The 24,310-nt window shown below is 45.1% G+C and overlaps 1 protein-coding gene across 1 annotated transcript in view; it reads right to left on the bottom strand.

Annotated features, from left to right (window-relative positions):
- igsf3 (immunoglobulin superfamily, member 3) overlaps positions 1–24,310 on the bottom strand; it is a 105,450-nt gene that overhangs the window by 75,132 nt on the left and 6,008 nt on the right. The window contains exon 3 of the mRNA XM_070437629.1: positions 17,505–17,882. Within this exon, the coding sequence (XP_070293730.1) occupies positions 17,505–17,882 (378 nt within the window). The remainder of the gene's footprint in view (positions 1–17,504; positions 17,883–24,310) is intronic.

Here is a 24,310-nt window from a genome sequence, read left to right on the forward strand (position 1 = left end):
CTTTCATCCTCCTCTCCTCTCTGCCTCTTACAACCAGAGAGAAGCACCCCACCCTCTCTTTTCATCCCTCTCTCTCTCTGCCTCTTTACACCTAGAGAAGCACCCACTCCTTCTTTCATCCTCTCTCTCTCTGCCCTCTACACCTAGAGAAGCACCCCACCCTCTCTTTTCATCCCTCTCTCTCGCCTCTTACACTAAGAAAGCACCCCACCCTCTCTTTTTCACCCCTCTCTCTCTCGCTCTTACACCTAGAGAAGCACCCCACCCTCTCTTTTCATCCCTCTCTTCTTTCCTCTTACACATAGAGAAGCACCCCACCCTCTCTTTTCATTCCTCTCTCTCTCTGCCTCTTACACCTAGAGAAGCACCCCACCCTCTCTTTTCATCCCTCTCTCTCTTTGCCTCTTACACTAGAGAAGCACCCCACCCTCTCTTTTCATCCCTCTCTCTCTTTGCCTCTACACCTAGAGAAGCACCCCACCCTCTCTTTTCATCCCTCTCTCTCTTTTGCCTCTTACAACTAGAGAAGCACCCACCCTCTCTTTCATCCCTCTCTCTCTTTGCCTCTTACACTAGAGAAGCACCCCACCCTCTCTTTTCATCCCTCTCTCTTCTTTGCCTCTTACACCTAGAGAAGCACCCCACCCTCTTTTCATCCCTCTCCTCTCTCTGCCTCTTACACCTAGAGAAGCACCCACCTCTCTTTTCATTCCCTCTCTCTTCTGCCTCTTACACCTAGAGAAGCACCCCACCCTCTCTTTTCATCCCTCCCTCTCTTCCATCCCCAGATGGTCAAGTACTGTGACCAACTGAAGACAACCCCGGGAACAGCGCCAGTTACAGCCTCAGCCATCTGACCAACACTACTGTGTGTGGTGTGTGTGTGTKTAGACCACTGCAGGCTTTGTCTCGTTGCCACTTCCAGGTGGTGCTGCTTGCTTTTGGAGGATTGTGTATGTATGTGTGTATGTTGTGTGAATAACTGGAAAATAAGCCGATCTCCAGAAGCACGTGCAGATTATAGCAGGAGCACAGGGTAGAGGTCTGGTCTGTAAGACAAGGCTAGTCTTTTCCTTCATCAGATCAACCCCCATGCACCCACAGAGAGCAATGCAGCCATGGAGACCAAGAGAGAGACAGGGGTGCAGACATATGCTGCCACCTGTGCCAGGGTTGAACTCTGCCATTTCACATGGTGACCAGTGTGTGTGTGGTGCTGATGGGGGAGGGGAGTGTGTGGAGGCTGATGGGTGTGTGTGTGTGGACTGTGTCTGAAGAAAGGGGTTCGGGTGGGGAGGGGCTGGAATATGCTAAACCTGGTGTGTGTGTGTGTGTCTGTGTGGGACAGGAATGTGCAGTCTGGAGCTTCCCAGGAGGGTAGGGTGGGGTGGGGAAATACCGTCTGGTGTGTGTGTGTGGGGCGGGGACATGCATGTGAAGTCTGGGGTGAGAGTGGGTAGAGTAGAACCACTAGGAACCAGTCCAGCAGGGTAGCAGATGAGAGGAGCAACTGCCAGCACACACACACCCACACCCCCTCTCTCTGGCAGAGTTCAACCCTGGCACAGGTGACATATGTCTGCACCCGCCTGTTCGGAGGGAAAGACGGAGGAAGAGAGAGTGTGTGTGGTAGGTACAATCTCATGCTATGGAGATTGAGGACATAGTTATCGAGTGGAAGTCTTTTAACCTTTATTTAACCTTTATTTATCCTTTATTTAACTAGGCAAGTCAGTTAAGAATAAATTCTTATTTACAATGGCAAACTACAACGACCAAATCCGGACGACGGTGGGCCAATTGTGCGCCGCCCTTTGGGACTCCCAATCATGGCCGGTTGTGAAACAGCCTGGATTCGAACCAGGGTATCTGTAGTGATGCCTCTAGCACTGAGTTGCAGTGCCTTAGACCGCTGCACCACTCGGGAGCCCGTGTTACTGTGTAGTGTGTTCAGACTGCAGGCTGAGTTAGTTTTCCTCAATTTCCACAGAGGCTCAGACAGACAGCCTGGGGCTGTAGAGCCCATACTGAAAGCTTTTACAGTAGACATTTTAACTAAATCAAAATTTTTCATTACAAATAATGAGGGGCTGATTAGCATGCTAACGAGGCGGTCACGATGTTAATCTCGAAGCTGATACCAGCACTACCTCCACACACAGAGAGACAGGCGGAGAGAGASACAGAACGAGCAGGAGGATTGACTGGTTTAATAATGCTTTCTCTCACTTACACCACTGTATTAGCCAAGTGCATGTTACGCATGCAGTAATCTTTAACCTCTGAAATTCTAAGCCTTGAAGGGGGGGTTCTACAAAGCAAACATCATCTTTTTAGGATGGTCATTCCATGCATCATTTGGCTATTTTACCCCATTTTTTTACCAAGAAATATATTTAAATTTTTTTTTTCTTAAAAAAACCTTTTATTTTTTTTAATTTTATTTTAATGAAAATATAGAATTTGGCCTTTACTACTATAGCCAATAGAAACGCATTGAATAACACATTCATAAATGGCAAAACAGGCTGCATCTTTTCTTATATATCGAGATCCAAGAAAGCTAAAGAAATGTAAAACAATTAAATTAAAATACATATTTATAGGCCAAACCGTTTGAATGCCAGACCGTTTTCGTGAGAAGACGATTTTTCTCCTTTGTCTAACAAACGCCGCTGTGGCTCGGCCACCTTCCACCGCAGACACGGAAAGCCGACGCAGCCCATGTCCCAAAAAAACTGATACCGTATCTCTAGCTTTAACTGACGGTTTTGATGGGGAATTTTTTATTAAGTTACTTAGATTGACACACGTATACGCATCTGCTTGTGTGCATGTGTGTGGTAGACAGAGCAGGGTTATCAGCAGTTCCTGTGAAAAGTAGACCTACAAGCACCTCGAGTTTTCTTTTCTGTTGAGATAAGACTTCGACGAACCAACAAAACGTCCCGGGCTCCAATACCAGCTTAATCCTCACATTTGTCTCCTGCCTGTTTTATGAATACCAGCTATAACACGAATACATATGTAGCACTAGCATTCTCCTATTAATATACATATTCTTGTAGCATTCATATTCATGTAGCCTAGCCACTGCGTTGCATTAATTTCACACAGAGAAGAGGCAGAGCACCCCTGAGGGTTAGCGCTTAGCTAATCAAATCACAACAGAGGTGCAGTGGCGCTTTTGGCCCATTTCCCATTTACACACACACGTTCCCTGTTAACACCCTCATAACGCTAACACGTTAAACCCTCTCTCATTAACCTAGCTCGTTAGCGTGGGCGCTAAGCTAAAGACAGCACTCTCTCACGTGCTGACATACAGTACCAGTCAAAAGTTGGACACACCTGCACATTCAAGGTTTATTTAATATTTTTACTATTATCTACATTGTAGAATAATAGTGAAGACATCAAAACTATGAAATAACACATATGGAAACATGTAGTAACCAAAGAATTGTTAAACCAATCAAATATATTTTATATTTGAGATCTTCAAAGTGGCACCCTTGCCTTTATGACAGCTTTGCACACCGTTGGCATTCTCTCAACTAGCTTCACTTGGAATGCTTTTCCAACAGTCTTGAAGGAGTTCCCACATATGCTGAGCACTTGTTAGCTGCTTTTCCTTCACTCTGCGCGTCCAACTAATCTCAATTGGGTTGAGGTCGGGTGATTGGAGGCCAGGTCATCTGATGCAGCACGCCATCACTCTCCTCTTGGTCAAATAGCCCTTACACAGCCTGAGGTGTGTTAGGTCATTGTCCTATTGAAAAACAATGATGTCCCCCTCAGCACAAACCAGATGGGATGGCGTATCACTGCAGAATGCTGTGGTAGCCATGCTGGTTAAGTGTGCCTACACCATCACACCTCCTCCTCCATGCTTCACGGTGAGAACTACACATGCGGAAATCATCCGTTCACCTACTCTGCGTCTCACAAAGACACTGCGGTTGGAACCAAAAATCTCAAATTTGGACTCATCAGACCCAAAGGACAGATATGTTATGTCATAATTACGTAAATTCTGGCCAAATTAGGCCGGCCCAAACTGTTGCATATACATTGATCTCTGCGTGCAATGAACGCAAGAGAAGTGACACAATTTCACCTGGTTAATATTGCCTGCTAACCTGGATTTCTTTTAGCTAAATATGCAGGTTTAAAAAATAAACTTCTGTGTATTGATTTTAAGAAATGCATTGATGTTTATGGTTAGTAAGAGTCGTGCAACGATTGTGCTTTTTTCGCAAATGTGCTTTTGTTAATTCATCCCCGTTTGGCGAAGTTGTCTGTCTTTGTTAGGAAGAAATAGTCTTCACAGTTCGCAACGAGTCATGTTAGCAGGCAATATTAACTAAATATGCAGGTTTAAAAATATATACTTGTGTATTGATTTAAGAAAGGCATTGATGTTTATGGTTAGGTACACAACGACAGTCCTTTTTTGCGAATACGCACCGCATCGATTATATGCAACGCAGGACACGCTCGATAAACTAGTAATATCAACCATGTGTAGTTAACTAGTGATTATGATTGATTGATTGTTTTTTATAAGATACGTTTAATGCTAGCTAGCAACTTACCTTGGCTTCTTACTGCATTCACGTAACAGGCAGTCTCCTTGTGGAGTGCAATGTAATCAGGTGGTTAGAGCGTTGGACTGGTTAAACTGTAAGGTTGCAAGATTGAATCGCCGAGCTGACAAGGTAAAAATCTGTCATTCTGCCCCTGAACAAGGCAGTTAACCCACCGTTCCTAGGCCGTCATTGAAAATAAGAATGTGTTCTTAACTGACTTGCCTAGTTAAATAAAGGTGTAAAAAAAAATATAACCTAATTAATCGGCCATTCCGATTAATCGGTCGACCTCTAGTTTCATCATAGCGCTGATTGGTTTTTGCGACTGCACTTGAAGAAACTTTCAAAGTTCTGAAATGTTCCGTATTGACTGACCTTCATGTCTTAAAGTAATGATGGACTGTTGTTTCTCTTCGCTTATTTTGAGCTGTTCTTGCCATAATATGGACTTCGTCTTTGACCAAATACGGCCAACTTCTGTATACCACCCTTACCTTGTCCACAACACAACTGATTGCTCAAACACACAGAGGACAGAAATTCCACAAATCACTTTTAGGAAGGCACACCTGTTAATTGAAATGCATTCCAGGTGACTAACTCATGAAGCTGGTTGAGAGAATGCCAAGAGTGTGCAAAGCTGTCATCAAGGCAAAAGTGTGGCTACTTTGAAGAATCTCAAAAATAAAATTATTTTGATTTGTTTAACACTGTTTTGGTTACTACACTGATTCCATATGTATTATTTCATAGTTTTGATGTCTGACTGGTACTGTATATTCTATTATTGTACTGACAATAGCCAAGATTGCCAGTGTGTGTAGATGCCTGTGTGTGTGTGTGTGTGTGTGTGTGTGTGTGTGTGGTGAATGACAAAGAGCTTCAGCCTTGAGCTAGTGACTCCAACAAACACTTCATGACTTAGCATAAGTGCAAATGAGGGAGGAGAGGCGGAAGATGAGGGCAGGTAGCCACTGGCCTCTATGCCCTCCCTATCACACTGTGTCTTGTTCAGATTATTAAGACGGCCTCTATGCCCTCCCTATCACACTGTGTCTTGTTCAGATTATTAAGACGGCCTCTATGCCCTCCCTATCACACTGTGTCTTTTCAGATTATTAAAATGGCCTCTATGCCTCCCTATCACACTGTGTCTTGTTCAGATTATTAAGATGGCCTCTATGCCCTCCCTATCACACTGTGTCTTGTTCAGAATTATTAAAATGGCTCCTATGATCTCCCTGTCATCTTGAGTACGTTTACATGCACAGTAGTAAATCGATAATAAACTGTTATTAGTCATGTAAACACCTTATCTTAAATCGGAGTAAGATCAAAATCGACGTAAGACTACACCAGTTAAAACACTTGGTTTTCTGAGCAATCTTTCAAAATTATAGGACACGTAAACTTCAGCAGTGTATTTGATCTGCGCATGTGCTAACACTAGCCTCCCTCTTTAGTGCGAGTGAAGTGAATTAGGAACAAATGAGAAGTGTTTTTACATACAAACTTTATATGCCAAACTCAGAAACAAATATGCTTCCCAAAAGTAACATGGTCACTGTGTGGAATGTTTATTTTGATTTGCGATGTTCTGCCATCAGGTAGCATGATTTCAGATGTGGCCAAGTAAACGGGATTATTAGGAAATCATTTCTTGCAAAGCATGTAAACTTCTTAAATCAAACTATTATATTAATTTGACTCTACACAAAAATTGCAATATTGTGTGCATGTAACCATACTCAATGTGTCCTGTTTAGAGTATTGAGACGACCTATGCCTCCTGTCATACTGTGTCCTGTTCAGAGTATTGAGACAGACCCTATGCCCTCCCTGTCATACTGTGTCCTGTTCAGAGTATTGAGACAGACCCTATGCCCTCCCTGTCATACTGTGTCTGTTCAGAGTATTGAGACAGACCCTATGCCCTCCCTGTCATACTGTGTCCTGTTCAGAGTATTGAGACGGACCCTATGCCCTCCCTGTCTACTGTGTCCTGTTCAGAGTATTGAGACGGACCCTATGCCCTCCCTGTCATACTGTGTCCTGTTCAGAGTATTGAGACAGACCCTATGCCCTTCCTGTCATACTGTGTCCTGTTCAGAGTATTGAGACGGACCCTATGCCCTCCCTGTCATACTGTGTCCTGTTCAGAGTATTGAGACGGACCCTATGCCCTCCCTGTCATACTGTGTCCTGTTTCAGAGTATTGTGACGGACCCTTTGGCCCTCCCTGTCATACTGTGTCCTGTTCAGGAGTACTTTGAGACGGACCCTATGCCCTCCCTGTCATACTGTGTCCTGTTCAGAGTATTGAGACGGACCCTATGCCCTCCCTGTCATACTGTGTCCCGTTTACTTCCTCTCCTCTCTTTGTTTTCCATCTACCATCTTGTTCCACCCTGCTTTGCAGTGTTATATTCTTGGTGCTCTATGTTCTATTCTGTGGTTCTAATGTGCCTCTGTGTGTACTGTGGGGTTGTGTTCCGTAAGAGACGTTCTGTATTGTTTTGCGGTGCTGTTCCCATTTCCACTGGGGGCTCTTCAGACGCGCCTCTCACAGAGTCAATTACCACCAGAACATTTGTTCTGACTGACAGGACAGCGCCCGGGCGGTGTGTGTGTGTGCGCGCGCAGTCAGAGTGGCAGAAATGTCATTGAGCAGGAACCCCTGTCACTTGGAGGAGATGAGATTGACAGGGAAATGGCAGAGTAGACAGAGTGATAAAATCTCTCATTCCGTTTGGACCCGTGCCCATTCACCAGCTCAGAGAGCACACACTCATTCACTCAGAGCCAAATGGAAGAGAGAAGGGCGATTGTAAATTAAATAGAGAAAAGGAGATGGTGAGGTCAGAGAGAGGAGCGAGGGAAAGAGAGCCAATGTCACTGTGAGGAGGAAATCTGTGTGAGATAAAGTGTTCCAGTCACACAGCCTAGCACTCCCAATCAATACCAACAGACAGCAGACTGATACAGCCTTCCTCTCACCTCCAGTAACTCTCCCTCTCTATCTCTCCTTATCCCACTCCCTCCATCAGCCCAAGACGTTATCCCGATCGGCATCTTTCTATCACACTATCCCTYGGTAAATCTACCTTGTTCCTTCATTTCTCTCCATTCTTCCATCTAGTGCTCTCAATCCCTCCTTTTCCTCCCTCTTTATATCTATGTTCAATCCTCAATCCCCCCCCCTCTTCCTTCTCCTCCTCTCTCCCTCCTCGTTTAATCTGACAGGGTTGGAGAGGCAAGAAATGTATTGACAAAACCATAGACCTGCTTCTTAGACAGCTAAAGACAACGAGGGGAGAAAGAGAGATCAAGAAAGAGAGCGGATGGGGAKAGATGAGAGCCACTATCAGTGCAGCATATACCATAGAGTTGCAGGGTGAATCCATCCTCGGTGGAATGACAGAAAAATGGTCTACCTACCTCAGTGTGGCAGGTAGCCTAGCGGTTAAGAGTGTTGGGCTAATAGCTGAAATGGTCGCTGGTTCGAATCCCGGAGCAGACTAGGTGAAAAATCACTTAACCCTAATTTCTCCTGTAAGTYGCTCTAAATAAGAGTGTCTGCTAAATTCTGATTCTCTTCTAAAAAAAAAGGGAGAGAAATAGAGAAAAGGAGAAAGATTCTAAAAAGGTGCTTAAAACTCACCATTCCACAGGAGTCAACACACACACAGCTATACATCGACACCCAACCATGCCAACACACATCTTTCTTTGAGAATGATCATAGGTGGTAGGCAAGGCAGTAACCCTAATAGTCATATCAGACACAGAGACTATGTAAAACATGCCCCTATAGCACCAGCCGCATTGTGGGTAGTGCCCGGGGAGACGTAGCCAATCAGACTGGAGTCAGGAGAAACGGCTCATCATTTCTCCGTCACACACACTCTGTTTCTCTCCATCAGTCACACTCTGTACTGTAAACCAGCCCCTTAAGCCAATAGACTGAGAAGATAAAACAGACATGAATGTGAGAGAATATGATACACGTGTCCAGCAGTATGGAAGCTGTCATGGAGCGAAGTAGCACAGTCATACTGTGATAGTGACTAACAACTGAATGATCTACTTTAAAGAGCACTTGATGTACTGTATTTTTGCCACAGAGTTAATAATTGGTCTTGGACATGACTGTGTTTTTGAGCCTCATGGCTGAGTAAGAGAAGAGAAGTCTGCTGTTGGTCCCTGTTCTCATACAAGCTGGTGCCTTGGACACACTCAAACACAGGCTGGTGCGTAGGACATGCATGGGAACACGAACACACACACACACACACACACACACGGTAGGACCATTTCATGTTGTAGTTTTTTCATGAGTTAATGTTTAGGAGACACAGGCTGGTGGGTAGGATGCTAAGGCTGTCTCCTGGGACCCCCCCCCGTCTAGGAACCATGGCTCCTGAATGAGTGGTCCGCCATGTGGGTGAAAACAGACTGCGGTTGACCCCTGACCTGGAGATACTTCTGGCCAAACGGTTACGCATAGTGATGTTAGCCTTTCACCTTTAAACTGGCAGGACATCCGTGTTACAACACTGATCAGTTAGAAAACATCACTTCTCCAGGCCTTATGACTGGGAAGTCTTTRGTCGCTTTGTACAACCAAAAAGGACATACTGTAGATATCACATACCGGTAATATATTGTACAGTCCACACTCAAATTGTCTGAAAAGTTACTATTATTTTTAAKATTTATTTTCAATAGCTTGTTAGTGCTTTTATGAGTTGTTTTGTAATAGGGCGGCAGTTTTTCCAGTTGGCCCACATCAGCCAGACACTTGTAGACTGTTGTCGCATTATAAAAAGGTGTGTCAGACACACAGTTTGGTGGTATCATCTTTCTGAACAATCAGCCATACACACGGCMCAGGAGTCGTATTCTACTGCCACACACAATAGACACACCTCACTCTCACAAAACAATGATGATACAGTATCGGGCAGGCAGGAACAAAGCCAGGTGTGCTGCTGAAAACATTCCCCTGGGGACAGAGTGTGTATACTGTTCCACATCTATAAAATCACTCTCACAGAACCCATTGTGACAGAGGGGACATTGATCACTGTGTCACCGTCTAACTCAGCACACTGATTACACCCAGTTTCTCCTCCTATCCATTTCCACCCCCCACTACTCCACTCCCACTCAACCCCTCTCACACTACTTCCTCCTCTTCTCTGATTAGATAGCCAGCTTCCCTCCTGTCCTGTGACACACACTTCCTGCTTCGAGATGAGAACATCTTCAATCCCAAATAGAGAGCTGATAAATAGAGCTGACACACACACAGAGACAGAGAGACAGATAGACAGAGAGACAGAGAATTAAGGAGTGTGATGAATTGAAGGAAGGACAGGGTATTGAGTGTCCGGATGCGTGCAGCTGCTAAAAGAGGTGGATGAGGGTATGGAGGGGAGAGAGAGCGAGAGAGAGAGCGGAGAAGACCCCTGAAACATGCCCCTGACTGTGGGTAACTGGGTTAAGAGGTTAGAGACAGAGGGGCTCATATAACGCAGTCCCTCAACACCTAGACACACATACAGAGTCTATAAATACAGTATGCCACCAGCAACACCATTTTGCAGTGCTTTACGCCTGAGCCTTGCCCCACATTCAAAACAGAGCGCATACTGTTGTAACGCCACCAATATACTACATTTACTACAGGGACCTTTGTGCCCCGGCCCCACGACAAAATCTCTTTCCATCACGCTTTCCCTCAGAAATGAATGAAATCCTGATTAACTACAGGTCTGTGTCTACTACACGCGACTAACAGAGTGACAAACTAAAAACTAGAATGGCACACTGACAACACTTCACTGGTCAATGTATCAACTCTCACAGTGCCATACTGTATGACTATTAACTAGGGCTGTCAAACCATTMAAATCATTTATAGAGTTAATGGCATTAGTTAAATAGCTATTGATCACAATTTTTGAATTTGCTCAAATTTGGCCCATAAAGAAAGATTTTTCCATTTAAAAAGCGATGCATTGAGTTTCAGCCATACTTTAATTGGAAGGACAGAAACACAAAATGATCTACATCAGAATGTTTTAATAGTATTTTCCCCACAAACAACAAACGTTCCTGTAACATTAATACTCCCAAGTGTTCAGTAGGCCGCTCCCTCTTAACAATGTTCTTGAATAGTAAATAGTACCCGCAAAACACCTACCTCAACGTCAACAGTGAAGAGGCGACTCCGCGGATGCTGGCCTTCTAGCAGATTTGCAAAGAAAAAGCCATATCTCAGACTGGCCAATACAAAGAAAAGATTAAGATTGGCAAAAGAACACCGACACTGGACAGAGGAACTCTGCCTAGAAGGCCAGCATCCCGGAGTCGCCTCTTCACTGTTGAAACTGGTGTTTTGCGGCTACTATTTAATGAAGCTGCCAGTTGAGACTTGTGAGTCGTCTGTTTCTCAAACTAGACACTCTAATGGACTTGCTCTTGCTCAGTTGTGCACCGGGTCCTCCCACTCCTCTTTCTATCTGGTTAGAGCCAGTTTGCGCTGTTCTGTGAAGGGAGTAGTACACAGCGTTATACGAGATCATCAGTTACTTGACAATTTCTCGCATAGAATAGCCATCAATCTCATAACAAAATAGACTGACGAGATTCAGAAGCAAGTTCTTTGGTTTCTGGCCATTTTAAGCCTGTAATTGAACCCACAAATGCTGATGCTCCAGATACCCAACTAGTCTAAAGAAGGCCAGTTTTATTGCTTCTTTAATCAGCACAAAGGTTTTCAGCTGTGCTAAAATAATTGCAAACGGGTAATCTATATCTATACCACACACATACACATATATATATATATATATACAGTGGGGCAAAAAAGTATTTAGTCAGCCACCAATGTGCAAGTTCTCCCACTTAAAAGATGAGAGAGGCCTGTAATTTTCATCATAGGTACACTTCAACTATGACAGACAAAATGAGAAAAAGAAATCCAGAAAATCTCATTGTAGGATTTTTTATGAATTTATTGCAAATTATGGTGGAAAATAAGAATTTGGTCACCTACAAACAAGCAAGATTTCTGGCTCTCACAGACCTGTAACTTCTTCTTTAAAGGCCTCTGTCGTCCACGCGTTACCTGTATTAATGGCACCTGTTTGAACTTGTTATCAGTATAAAGACACCTGTCCACAACCTCAAACAGTCACACTCCAAACTCCACTATGGCCAAGACCAAAGGACTGTCAAAGGACACCAGAAACAAAATTGTAGACCTGCACCAGGCTGGGAAGACTGAATCTGCAATAGGTAAGCAGCTTGGTTTGAAGAAATCAACTGTGGGAGCAATATTAGGAAATGGAAGACACAAGACCACTGATAATCTCCCTCGATCTGGGGCTCCACGCAAGATCTCACCCCGTGGGGTCAAAATGATGACAAGAACGGTGAGCAAAAATCCCAGAACCACACGGGGGGACCTAGTGAATGACCTGCAGAGAGCTGGGACCAAAGTAACAAAGCCTACCATCAGTAACACACTACGCCGCCAGGGACTCAAATCCTGCAGTGCCAGACGTGTCCCCCTGCTTAAGCCAGTACATGTCCAGGCCCGTCTGAAGTTTGCTAGAGAGCATTTGGATGATCCAGAAGAAGATTTGGAAAATGTCATATGGTCAGATGAAACCAAAATATAACTTTTGGTAAAAACTCAACTCGTTGTGTTTGGAGGACAAAGAATGCTGAGTTGCATCCAAAGAACACCATACCTACTGTGAAGCATGGGGTGGAAACATCATGCTTTGAGGCTGTTTTTCTGCAAAAGGACCAGGACGACTGATCCGTGTAAAGGAAAGAATGAAGGGGCCATGTATCGTGAGATTTTGAGTGAAAACCTCCTCTCATCAGCAAGGGCATTGAAGATGAAACGTGGCTGGGTCTTTCAGCATGACAATGATCCCAAACACACCGCCCGGGCAACGAAGGAGTGGCCTAAGCCAGTCTTCAGATCTCAACCCCATAGAAAACTTTGGAGGGAGTTGAAAGTCCGTGTTGCCCAGCAACAGCCCCAAAACATCACTGCTCTAGAGGAGATCTGCATGGAGGAATGGCCAAATACCAAGCACAGTGTGTGACAACCTTGTGAAGACTTACAGAAAACGGTTGACCTCTGTCATTGCCAACAAAAGATTGAGATATTATAACAAAGTATTGAGATAAATAATGCAAATGAATTACTTAAAAATCATTACAATGTGATTTTCTGGATTTTTGTTTTAGATTCCGTCTCTCACAGTTGAAGTGACCTATGATAAAAATTACAAACCTCTACATGCTTTGTAAGTAGGAAAAACCTGCAAAAACCGGCAGTGTTTCAAATGCTTGTTCTCCCCACTGTATGTATGTATGTATGTATGTATGTATGTATGGTATGTATGTATGTATGTATGTATGTATGTATGTATGTATGTATGTATGTATGTTGTATGTATGATATGTATGTATGTATGATGTATGTACAGTGGGGAGAACAAGTATTTGATACCACTGCTGATTTTGCCATTTTCCTACTTACAAAGCATGTAGAGGTCTGTAATTTTTATCATATGTACACTTCAACTGTGAGAGACGGAATCTAAAACAAAAATCCAAGAAAATCACATTGTATGATTTTTAAGTAATTTCATTTGCATTTTATTGCATGACATAAGTATTGATCACCTACCAACCAGTAAGAATTCCGGCTCTCACAGACCTGTTAGGTTTTTTTAAGAAGCCCTCCTGTTCTCCACTCATTACCTGTGTTAACTGCACCTGTTTGAACTCGTTACCTGTATAAAAGACACCTGTCACACACTCAATCAAACAGACACCAACATCTCCGCAATGGCCAAGACCAGAGAGCTGTGTAAGGACATCAGGGATAAAATTGTAGACCATGCACAAGGCTGGATGGGCTACAGGACAATAGGCAAGCAGCTTTGGAGAAGTCAACAACTGTTGGCGCAATTATTAGAAAATGGAAGAAGTTCAAGATGACGGTCAATCACCCTCGGTCTGGGCTCCATGCAAGATCTCACCTCGTGGGGCATCAATGATCATGAGGAAGGTGAGGGATCAGCCCAGACTACACGGCAGACCTGGTCAATGACTGAAGAGAGCTGGGACCACAGTCTCAAAGAAAACCATTAGTAACACACTACGCCGTCATGGATTAAAATCCTGCAGTGCACGCAAGGTCCCCCTGCTCAAGCCAGCTCATGTCTAGGCCCGTCTGAAGTTTGCCAATGACATACTGGATGATCCAAAGGAGGAATGGGAGAAGGTCATGTGGTCTGATGAGACAAAAATTGAGCTTTTTGGTCTAAACTCCACTCACCGTGTTTGAGGAAGAAGAAGGATGAGTACAACCCCCAAGAACACCATCCCAACCGTGAAGCATGGAGGTGGAAACATAATTCTTTGGGGATGCTTTTCTGCAAAGGGGACAGGACGACTGCACCGTATTGAGGTGAGGATGGAGTAGGGGCCATGTATCGCGAGATCTTGGCCAACAACCTCCTTCTCCTCAGTAAGAGCATTGAAGTGGTCGTGGCTGGTCTTCCAGCATGACAACAACCCAAACACACAAGCCAGGGGCAACTAAGGAGTGGCTCCGTAAGAAGCATCTCAAGGTCCTGGAGTGGCCTAGCCAGTCTCCAGACCTGAACCCAATAGAAAATCTTTGAGAGCTGATAAGTCCGTATTGCCAGCGACGCCCCGAAACCTGAAGGATCTGGAGAAGGTCTGTATGGAGGAGTGGCCAAAATCCCTGCTGCAGTGTGTGCAAACCTGGTCAAGAACTACAGGAAACGTATGATCTCTGTAATTGCAAACAAAGGTTTCTGTACCCAAATATAAGTTCTGGCTTCTCTGATGTATCCAAAAATTAACTTATGTCATGCAAATAAAATGCAAAGAATTACTTAAAAATCATACAATGTGATTTTCGGATTTTTGTTTTAGATTCCGTCTCTCACAGTTGAAGTGTACCTATGATACAAATGACAGACCTCTACATTGCTTTGTAAGTAGGAAAACCTGCAAAATCGGCAAGTGTATCAAATACTTGTGTTCTCCCCACATGTTATGTAGATGTATGTATGTATGTATGTATGTATGTATGTATGATTGTATGTATGTATGTATGTATGTATGTATGTATGTTAGTATGTATGACTGTAGCTGTGTTCCATGTTTGTTCTACGCTTAAAAGGGTCCATGCGGAAACACGTGGCTTAAAAGTTCTGTGCGCGTGAAGAAATGGAGGCACGATTAATGGCGTCAAAAAAAATGTACACCCAATAAATATCGCCTGCTAAACTCAGCAAAAAAAAGAAACGTCCCTTTTCAGGACCATGTCTTTCAAATATAATTCGTAAAATCCAAATAACTACACAGATATTCATTGTAAAGGGTTTAAACACTGTTTCCCATTCTTGTTCAATGAACCATAAACAATTAATAAACTAACAGCTTAACAGACGGTAGGAAATTAAGGTCACAGTTCTGAAAACTTCGGACACTAAAGAGGCCTTTCTACTGACTCTGAAAAACACCAAAAGAAAGATGCCCAGGGTCCCTGCTCATCTGCCTTAGGCATGCTGCAAGGAGGCATGAGGACTGCAGATTGTGGCCAGGGCATAAATTGCAATGTCCGTACTGTGAGACGCCTAAGACAGCGCTACAGGGAGACAGGACGGACAGCTGAACGTCCTCACAGTGGCAGACCACGTGTAACAACACCTGCATAGGATCGGTACATTCCGAACATCACACCTGAGGGACAGGTACAGGATGGCAACAACAACTGCCCGGGTTACACCAGGTATGCACAATCCCTCCATCAGTGCTCAGACTGTCCGCAATAGGCTGAGAGAGGTTGGACTGAGGGCTTGTAGGCCTGTTGTAAGGTAGGTTCTCACCAGACATCACGGCAATGTCTCCTATGGGCACAAACCCACCATCGCTGGACCAGACAGGACTGGCAAAAAGTGGTCTTCACTGACTAGTTGTGTTTTGTCTCACCAGGGGTGATGGTCGGATTCGTGTTTATCGTCGAAGGAATGAGTGTTACACCGAGGCCTGTACTCTGGAGAGAGATCGATTTGAAGGTGGAGGGTCCGTCATGATCTGGGGCGGTGTGTCACAGCATCATCGGACTGAGCTTGTTGTCATTGCAGGCAATCTCAACTCTGTGCGTTACATGGAAGACATCCTCCTCCCTCACTGTGGTACCCTTCCTGCAGGCTCATCCTGACATGAGCCTGCCAGCATGACAATGCCACCAGCCATACTGCTCGTTCTGTGGTGATTTCCTGCAAGACAGGAATGTCAGGTTTCTGCCATGGCCAGCAAAGAGCCCGGATCTCAATTCCATTGAGCACGTCTGGGGCCTGTTGGATCGGAGGGTGAGGGCTAGGGCCATTCCCCCCCAGAAATGTCCGGGAACTTACAGGTGCCTTAGTGGAAGAGTGAGGTAACATCTCACAGCAAAAACTGGCAAATCTGGTGCAGTCCATGAGGAGGAGATGCACTGCAGTACTTAATGAGCTGGTGGCCACACCAGATACTGACTGTTACTTTTGATTTTGACCCCCCACCCCTTTGTTCAGGGACACATTATTAAATTTATGTTCGTCACATGTCTATGGAACTTGTTCATTATTGTCTCAATTGTTGAATCTTGCTATGTTCATACAAATATTTACACATGTCAGGTTTGCTGAAAATAAATGCAGTTGACAGTGAGTTTATTAACATATTGTGGGTTAACATAGGTTACTCCATGAGTACTTGGCGTKAACTCTGACCTCTCTCTCAGAGCAAGTTCACCAGCCTCAGAGATGAAGACATGACAGGAACCAGATTCTGACCTGGGAGTGGAATTCTCACCCATACCAGCTGTGCTTTGAGATCTGTGGGAATGTTTGAGTGGATTTCTATGTGTGTGTTTGTGTGTCACACAGAAATTGATGCTGGTGACAGAGACACGGGGGAAAGGAGGAGGGGGGTGGTGAGAGAAAGATGGGGCAAGATTTGCCCTGACCCAAGACAGGTGGCACACTGTGTGACACTGAACACTTCCTCCCGATCTCTGATCCAGTCACATACATTCTCAATGACTAGGCTTATCCTCCCATAGGACCCCATTGCCAAAGCAATAACTTCTCACAGTGTACACCTTGGGTTAACTGCCCTGAGCAATGTACGTATCTACCCTCATCTACCCTGTGTGTACGCATCTACCCTCATCTACAGATCTACCCTCATCTACCCTGTATGTACAGATATACCCTCATCTACCCTGTATCTACCCTCATCTACCCTGTATGTACAGATATACCCTCATCTACCCTGTATGTACAGATATACCCTCATCTACTCTCTTCTTCTCCTTATTTACCCCCATACCCCCATCTTTTCCGTATCTACCCTCATCTACCCTGTATCTACCCTCATCTACCCTGTATGTACAGATATAACCTCATCTACCCTGTATGTACAGATATACCCTCTATCTACCCTGTATCTACCCTCTATCTACCCTGTAGGTACACATCTACCCTCTATGTACGCAGCTACCCTCTATGTACGCATCTACCCTCTATGTACGCACCTACCCTCTATGTACGCACCTACCCTCTATCAAGACATTGATTAGTTGAATAAGATGTGTTGTTGCTTGGCTAGAACAAAAACATCCACACCATGTAGCTTTCAAACACAAGGGTTGGAGACCACTGTATCATATGTAGACATCCTAACAGCTAGTGATTATGCCCCATGTAGGCCCAGTTTAAAAGTGGTACACTATACAGAGAAAAGGGTGCCATTTGGGACACAGCCTTGGTGTATTGTGTTGTAACATGGACTCACCGGTAAGGTTGGTGCGGGCACTGTAGGAGCCGAGGTACTGTCCGTCTGTGTTGGGGGTGTAACACTCAAACAGCCCCTGGTCTCTGGCCTGGACCTTGGTGATGTGGAGCAGGGCTGAGTCCCTGGTCAGCCTCTCTACCCAGATCTCCTTACTGTTGACCCTCTGGGCGTACACCGCGTACGCATAGTTGGACTGGGCCGTGCTCACGATGCGGATCTCGCGGTCAGGCACCGAGGTCAGGTACATGGACCACTCAAAGTCCTGCTCCACGCCCTCCTTGTAACCAGTCACGTTGCACCAGATGGTCACGTGACTGCCCTCCGTCCGTACCAGYGGTCCGCTCTGAACGGTCACTACCCTCTGTGCCACGCTCACGCCTGCTGGGAGAGAGAGGTAGGGAAGAGGGGGGAGAGAGAGAGACGCAAAGAACATTGGTTACAAAACTGCTGTTAAAACATTTAGCATCCTGTGAGCTTTAGCACTCTCCCAAGAGGAACAGAGTCAACATGACATGTCCACTCAGTGTCCTGAAGAAACAGCCCTGTAGTGTCACACACACACACTACAGAGAGAGAGACCGTGGGGAATTATGAAATATGAGGTCAGTGTCAGGCTGTTAAAATACTGTGACCAGGAGCCATGAAACTGAGAGGAGGTCATGCGCACCACACACGGGACAGGGGTCATGCAAGGTTGTTATTTTAGTTCTTGGTGGAGGACATGCATGTCAATTGAAACACCTGTGGTCAGTTTCAGCTGAGGGAGATCACAGTACACACAGACTCCATTAAAAAAAACATACATTTGAAAGAAGAGCAGACAATACACAGCAGCACAGGCAAAAGCATGCAGGCACACACCAATCCCAAACAGAAGGGGACTAGACACTGCTTCCTGTCTACATGACCAACTGCAGAACACAGCTGTGTGTGTGTGTGTGTGTGTGTGTGTCTTTCACAGAGACCTCACAGAGAGGCTGTGTCTGTAGGCACAACAAAGTACGTTAATATTTCAACAGATTTAAACTTCCAACATCCTCTCTTCCTCGTTGATCACTCTCTAGCAGTAACTTTCTCTCCCATTCTCCATTTTTCATTCACTGTTATGACGGACTGTGTGTGTGTGTGTGTCAAAATCAGATTTGAACCCCTGTATATAGCCTCATTATTGTTATTTTGTGTTACTTTTTATTATTTGTCACACGCGCCGTATACAACAGGTGAAGACCTTACAGCGAAATGCTTACTTACAAGCCCTGAAGTTGTAATACCAGGCGGTGATGCTTTCGATGGTGCAGCTGTAGAACTTTGAGGATCTGGGGACCCATGACAAATCTTTTCAGTCTCCTGAGGGGCAAAAGGTGTTGTCGTGCCTCGTCACGACTTTATTGGCGTGTTTGAACCATGATAGTTTGTTGGTGATGTGGACACCAAGGAACTTGAAACTCTCGACCCGGTCCACTACAGCCCYGTTGATGTTRATGGGGGCCTGTTCGGCCCGCCTTTTCCTGTAGTCCACGATCAGCTCCTTTGTCTTGCTCACRTTGAGGGAGAGGTTGTTGTCCTGGCACCACACTGCCAGGTCTCTGACCTCCCTCATAGTTGTCGGTGATCAGGTGTGTGTCTGCGCATGCGTGCAGAAAATATKATCTTGTTGAAAAATTAACAAATGCATGCAGACTGTGCTCAGCGAGTCGACAAAACGAGAGAAAACGTGTGTGCGCGCGCTATAGTGTGAGAGTAAGATTGTGTTTTTCCTCATATTATTTCGATCCTTCTTGGTTTTGTTTTGTGGTCCTTTGTCTTTTTTCCCATTTTGAGGCACATTTTGCTCATGAGCTCATAAAAGCGTTACAAATCTCTGATTTGTTTTTGGCTGCCTCAGTTGAAAGGGATTTCAATTCAAWAAGAACAGCGATTCAGAACAAAAAAAATATAAAAACGAATCACTCCGCTTCACTTCTCCAATGGACCACAATAAGATAGAACTGGCCATGAACTCACAGGCAGGACAGTTAAACACACCAAAACGTCTCAGGGGGATAAAGAGAAGAGAAGAGAGAGGCCTCCAGGAAAATAGCAATCTTGCCAAAATACTGATGTTTTTATCTGCACTAAATGTGTGATATTTAATGTGTGGAATACCTCACTGGTTTGATATTGGGAGGTTGTCATCGTTTATCATTTATTACATTTATCAGTTCCCTTCCTCTCTCTTTCTGTAGTCTCTCTTCTACTCAATTTCTGTCATAATTCATCCACTCTCTTTCTGTCCTCTCTCGTCCACTCTCTGTGGTTCTGTTGTCTTGTCAGTAAGAGAAGATATTAACATAATACCAGACCATTAGTAACCAGGGCGCCATTCAGTCTGACCACATAGAGCTCAGAGTCACGGTGCTGTATTCCCTGATGCTCATGTTACTGCTGCCCTGGTCCAGTATTACTGCCAACAATACATTACTCACCACATGATTAGGCTGCTACTGCTCATATTGTATGAGCACTGAAACCATTATTCACCTCCCCCACCTCTCACTCTCCGTTTCTGTCAGGCTCTCTCTCCTTCTCCCGTCTCTCTCTCTCATCACACTCTCCCTCTCCTCATACACCCAGCCTCTCCCCCTCTACGCTTTCTCGCTCCCTCCAGTCTCTCTCCCGCTTCCCTTCCTCTCTCTCTGAGTAAATTCCTGTCTCTCCTCCGTGCCTCGCGGTTCTCTGCATCTTTTCAGGCAGGATTTAAGAGGCTCTGTGAGACTTCAAAGCAACACAGCACTCTGCAGGCTGTTTTGAGAGGCKGACAACTACATGCCAACCCCTCCAGACCTCTAACTGATCACTCTATCCCTACAAACTAATCCCTCTGTACCCTCCATCTGGCTGCCTCTTCACCTCTGGCTGCACTGTCTTTATCACTCGCTGCCCCTGGGACTGGTAGCGTTCATTTACAAGCTCTTTATAGCGCTTTCTCTACCACCAACAGCCCACTGTCAGTCTCTCACTGTAACACCGTCGCCACCTCAGCCCCTCGGGTCAGGCAAAGGCAGGCAGTCAATGTCACTAAAAAGATTCAATCTGACCTCAGAGCCGTTTTAAACTGCTGTTCAGCGCGGGTCATAGAGGAATGGACTTAGAAGCTTTTGGCATGAACAACAACTTATGCACACACACACACACACACACACACACACAAAAGAGGAAGCTGTAAAGAGGATTATGCTAAGTGGAAGGGGGGTAAACACTAATCCAATCATTTGTGGCTGGAAAACAGCATCATCTCACAGCACTGTACTGTTAGCACTCACACCACCAGCTTMCTCCAACCCTCACAGGATAATTACACACACCTGCTAAGGTGGGAGTTGCACACAAACACACCGTACAGCTTATCATATTTGAAGCCATCCATCTTTTGTCATCCTGCTGGCATCAGTGGAGACATAAGACAGTCCTGTTACCTCTCCCTCCCTCCCTCCCTCCCCCCTTCATTCCTCATTATACCCAGGATGCTAAGGGCTGAGTGCTGCACATGCCAACGCTGCCTGGCTGGTCCAATGCCCAGGTGGATCTATTTCTGTCACACACACAGCTGGCTCCTCCATATGGGCCATACTACAGAGTAGAGGAGGACACAATCCCAGTCCTGTCTCAACTCCTCCACCAAACACACTACTTTGAGGGGTAAGAAGTGTGGCGGTAAGGCAACTGGAGGCACTGAAAAGGGGATAGATTATGAATATAGATTAAATAAATAAATAAATGGGCTCAGCCTTACGGATGGGAATATAATATCTTTATTAGTATTCGATTACTTGAGTGAGTAATTTTTTTTGAGAAAGACAATTGTAGACCTACACTGAGTATACCAAACATTTGGAACAGCCCGAATTCGTCTTGGTATGGACTCTACAAGGTGTCGATAGCATGTTGATTCCAATTCTTCCCACAGTTGTCAAGTTGGCTGGATGTCCTTTGGGTGGTGGACCATTCTTGATACACATGGGAAACTGTTGAGTGCGAAAAATCCAGCAACGTTGCAGTTCTTGACACAAACAGGTGCTACATGCCGGAGGCACACTGAAACACAATGAGTATATTTCACTGTGTGTGTGTGTTTTCCCGCTCTAAACTCGGGTTAAATCTCTCCCTATGGAATCCCTTAACATCATGCCCCTTTATTAACACCCATTACGACAGACAGACACAGACAGACAGACAGACAGACAGACAGAAAATTCAAATTTTCATTTGAAAGAAAAGGACCATGTTAGCCATCAATTCATTTCAGAGGACTGCAGATGTAAAGCCTATTTCTCTACATATTACATTAATATGGGCCTGGATTCATATTAATGCTGCTCTTACATTACATCTATTTTATTATAGATGTGATCTTTTCACCAGTGTTATTCTGTGAGAAGCTGTAATGTAGACAGACCTCTCTCTCAGAGCCAGTATAACAGACAGCCAGACCTCTCTCTCAGAGCCAGTATAACAGACAGACAGACCTCTCTCTCAGAGCCAGTATAACAGACAGCCAGACCTCTCTCTCAGAGCCAGTATAACATACAGCCAGACCTCTCTCTCAGAGCCAGTATAACAGACAGACACACACTACATACAGTATGAGTCAGAGTAAGGGAGAGATCTCATCTTTAGCCTTTATAGGACTCCGAATTGAACTGGTCCTGTGTGGCTCAGTTGGCAGAGCATGGCGCTTGCTATGCCAGGGTTGTGGGTTGGATTCCCACAGGGGACCAATATGAAACTGTATGTGCTCACTACTGTAAGTCACTCTAGATAAGAGTAATTGGACGCTACCGTCCCACCTGCCCATAAGAAGAAAAAAACKTTTTTTTCTTTTTTTTCTTACCACTTTACCCCTCTCAAAACCCTATCCTAATTGACATCTCTTTTCAAAGATGTGGAAGAGAGACAGGCTTTAGTTATGGCAACACTGTACATGGGCATTCTGTGGGTGTATGAGGTCAAACAATCACAATGCAACAGACTCCATCTCTGCCCTCAGCCTTCCTCGGCCCAGTCAGTAGACAGTCAGTCAGTAGACAGTCAGTCAGTAGACAGTCAGTCAGTAGACAGTCAGTCAGTAGACAGTCAGTCAGTCAGTAGACAGTGTGGGGCTGAGAGGGTGTTTTTACAGGCAGCTTCAAGGCACTCAAGGCACACAGCAGAGTAGTCCAGCAGCACATCCTCTGTGTAATTTACCCACCATCACACACCAGTTAAAAGACAGGCCGGCAGAGCACTGTGATGACTGACCACCAGCCCTTACCACTGACTAATGGAGAGGGAGGAGGGGAAAGAGGGAACAGACAGGAGACRGAGCGAGAGGAGGAGAGAGAGGGAAMATGAGAAAGAAATAGAGCAAAAGGAGAAAAAATATAAAGGCAGAAAGAGAAATGGCTGGAAAGAGACTGAGGGGAAAAGGGCATTTGTGTTTCAACTCAGTAATTTCCGTCCCTTAAGCAATCCTCAGTCCTTCCCTCCCCCTGCTTCTCTCAGGTCAAAATTAGCCCTGCAGCCACCAACAAGGCCAGGCTGAGAGAGAGATAGACCAAACCATCATGTCAGCTATTACCTCATCTCAACATGGGGGCGCAGATGGGTATAGAGAGAGGGAGAGAAAGGCTCAGAAGGTGAGTTTTGTTAAGCAGTTGTGTTGTGGCTAAGGTCCAACCTCTGAGCAAGAACAGAGACCGCAGCCTGAGTGTACAAAGAACATCAAGCACTGCTCAGTCAGTCACACACATGCAGAAGCAGAGCTGGCTCATTCTTACACTTTGGGGAGTCTCCTCTCATGTTAGTTCAGTGTCATGTAAGGTCCTGGTCTGTTCATGTCAACTAGCTCTAATTCATGGCCCTCCTGGGCCACCATACGCATGACCCCATCTGTGTGCCCGCMCATCACAGCTGCTGAGACCAGGCCAAGAACACCAGGGGGTAACTACCTCTCTGAGTGTGTCTCTACCCATCCCGACCAATAATTCATTCATAATTGAAGTTGATGGCGAGGAAGGCTAAAGTTGCCCAGCTCCTCTCTCGCCTCTGTCCATAATGGAAATGGTTAAAAATTTAGTGTTTGTGACCAACTCACTCATCCATATAAAAAACCTACTGTAGCACACAGCCAGTGTCTCACACTCCCTAACACACAGAGACCGTACTCTGCCCCCTGTCCTGTCCCATCTGAAGTGTCGCCCTCTGCCCCCCTTCCCACAGTCCATTAACTCCATATAGCCACCTGCTTCCCTGTGCAAAAGCCCTCTCTGCTCCCCAGGGCCCTAAACCCTATCAGACCAGCCAACAACACAACAGCACGACAAAGGGATGGACATAGAACTATCCCCATACATTCACAAACACAGAACATCATCAACATAAACAGTTTAAGGTTTTACAAACACCTTTCCTTTAAATGAGACACACATCTGCAATCCAGGAACACACACACTCCTCACACATGTAGGTACAAACTCCAGACAGCTGCTCAAGTTAATGTAACACTATAAATCCAACTTCCAGTCTTCTATAATTATCCAAACCCACACGTTAATAGCTCTGTATGACAGCTTGCTCTCCATCTCTCCCCGTTTGTGTATTAAGCCACAGATTGGAAAGGAAACTAATTAACTAATAATTAGACTCTTCAAACAGACTTCTCTACCATTGTCAGTCAATTTGGCATTCAGGATGCGAGTGAAGCAAAGCCACACACACGTACAAGCTCGTACACAAAGACAGTCTCTCACACACAGTTTCTCTCGGTCTCTCTCACGAACACACACACA

The sequence above is a fragment of the Salvelinus sp. IW2-2015 genome, linkage group LG36 (genome assembly GCF_002910315.2).
Source record: "Salvelinus sp. IW2-2015 linkage group LG36, ASM291031v2, whole genome shotgun sequence".
NCBI classification, from domain to species: Eukaryota; Metazoa; Chordata; class Actinopteri; order Salmoniformes; family Salmonidae; genus Salvelinus; species Salvelinus sp. IW2-2015.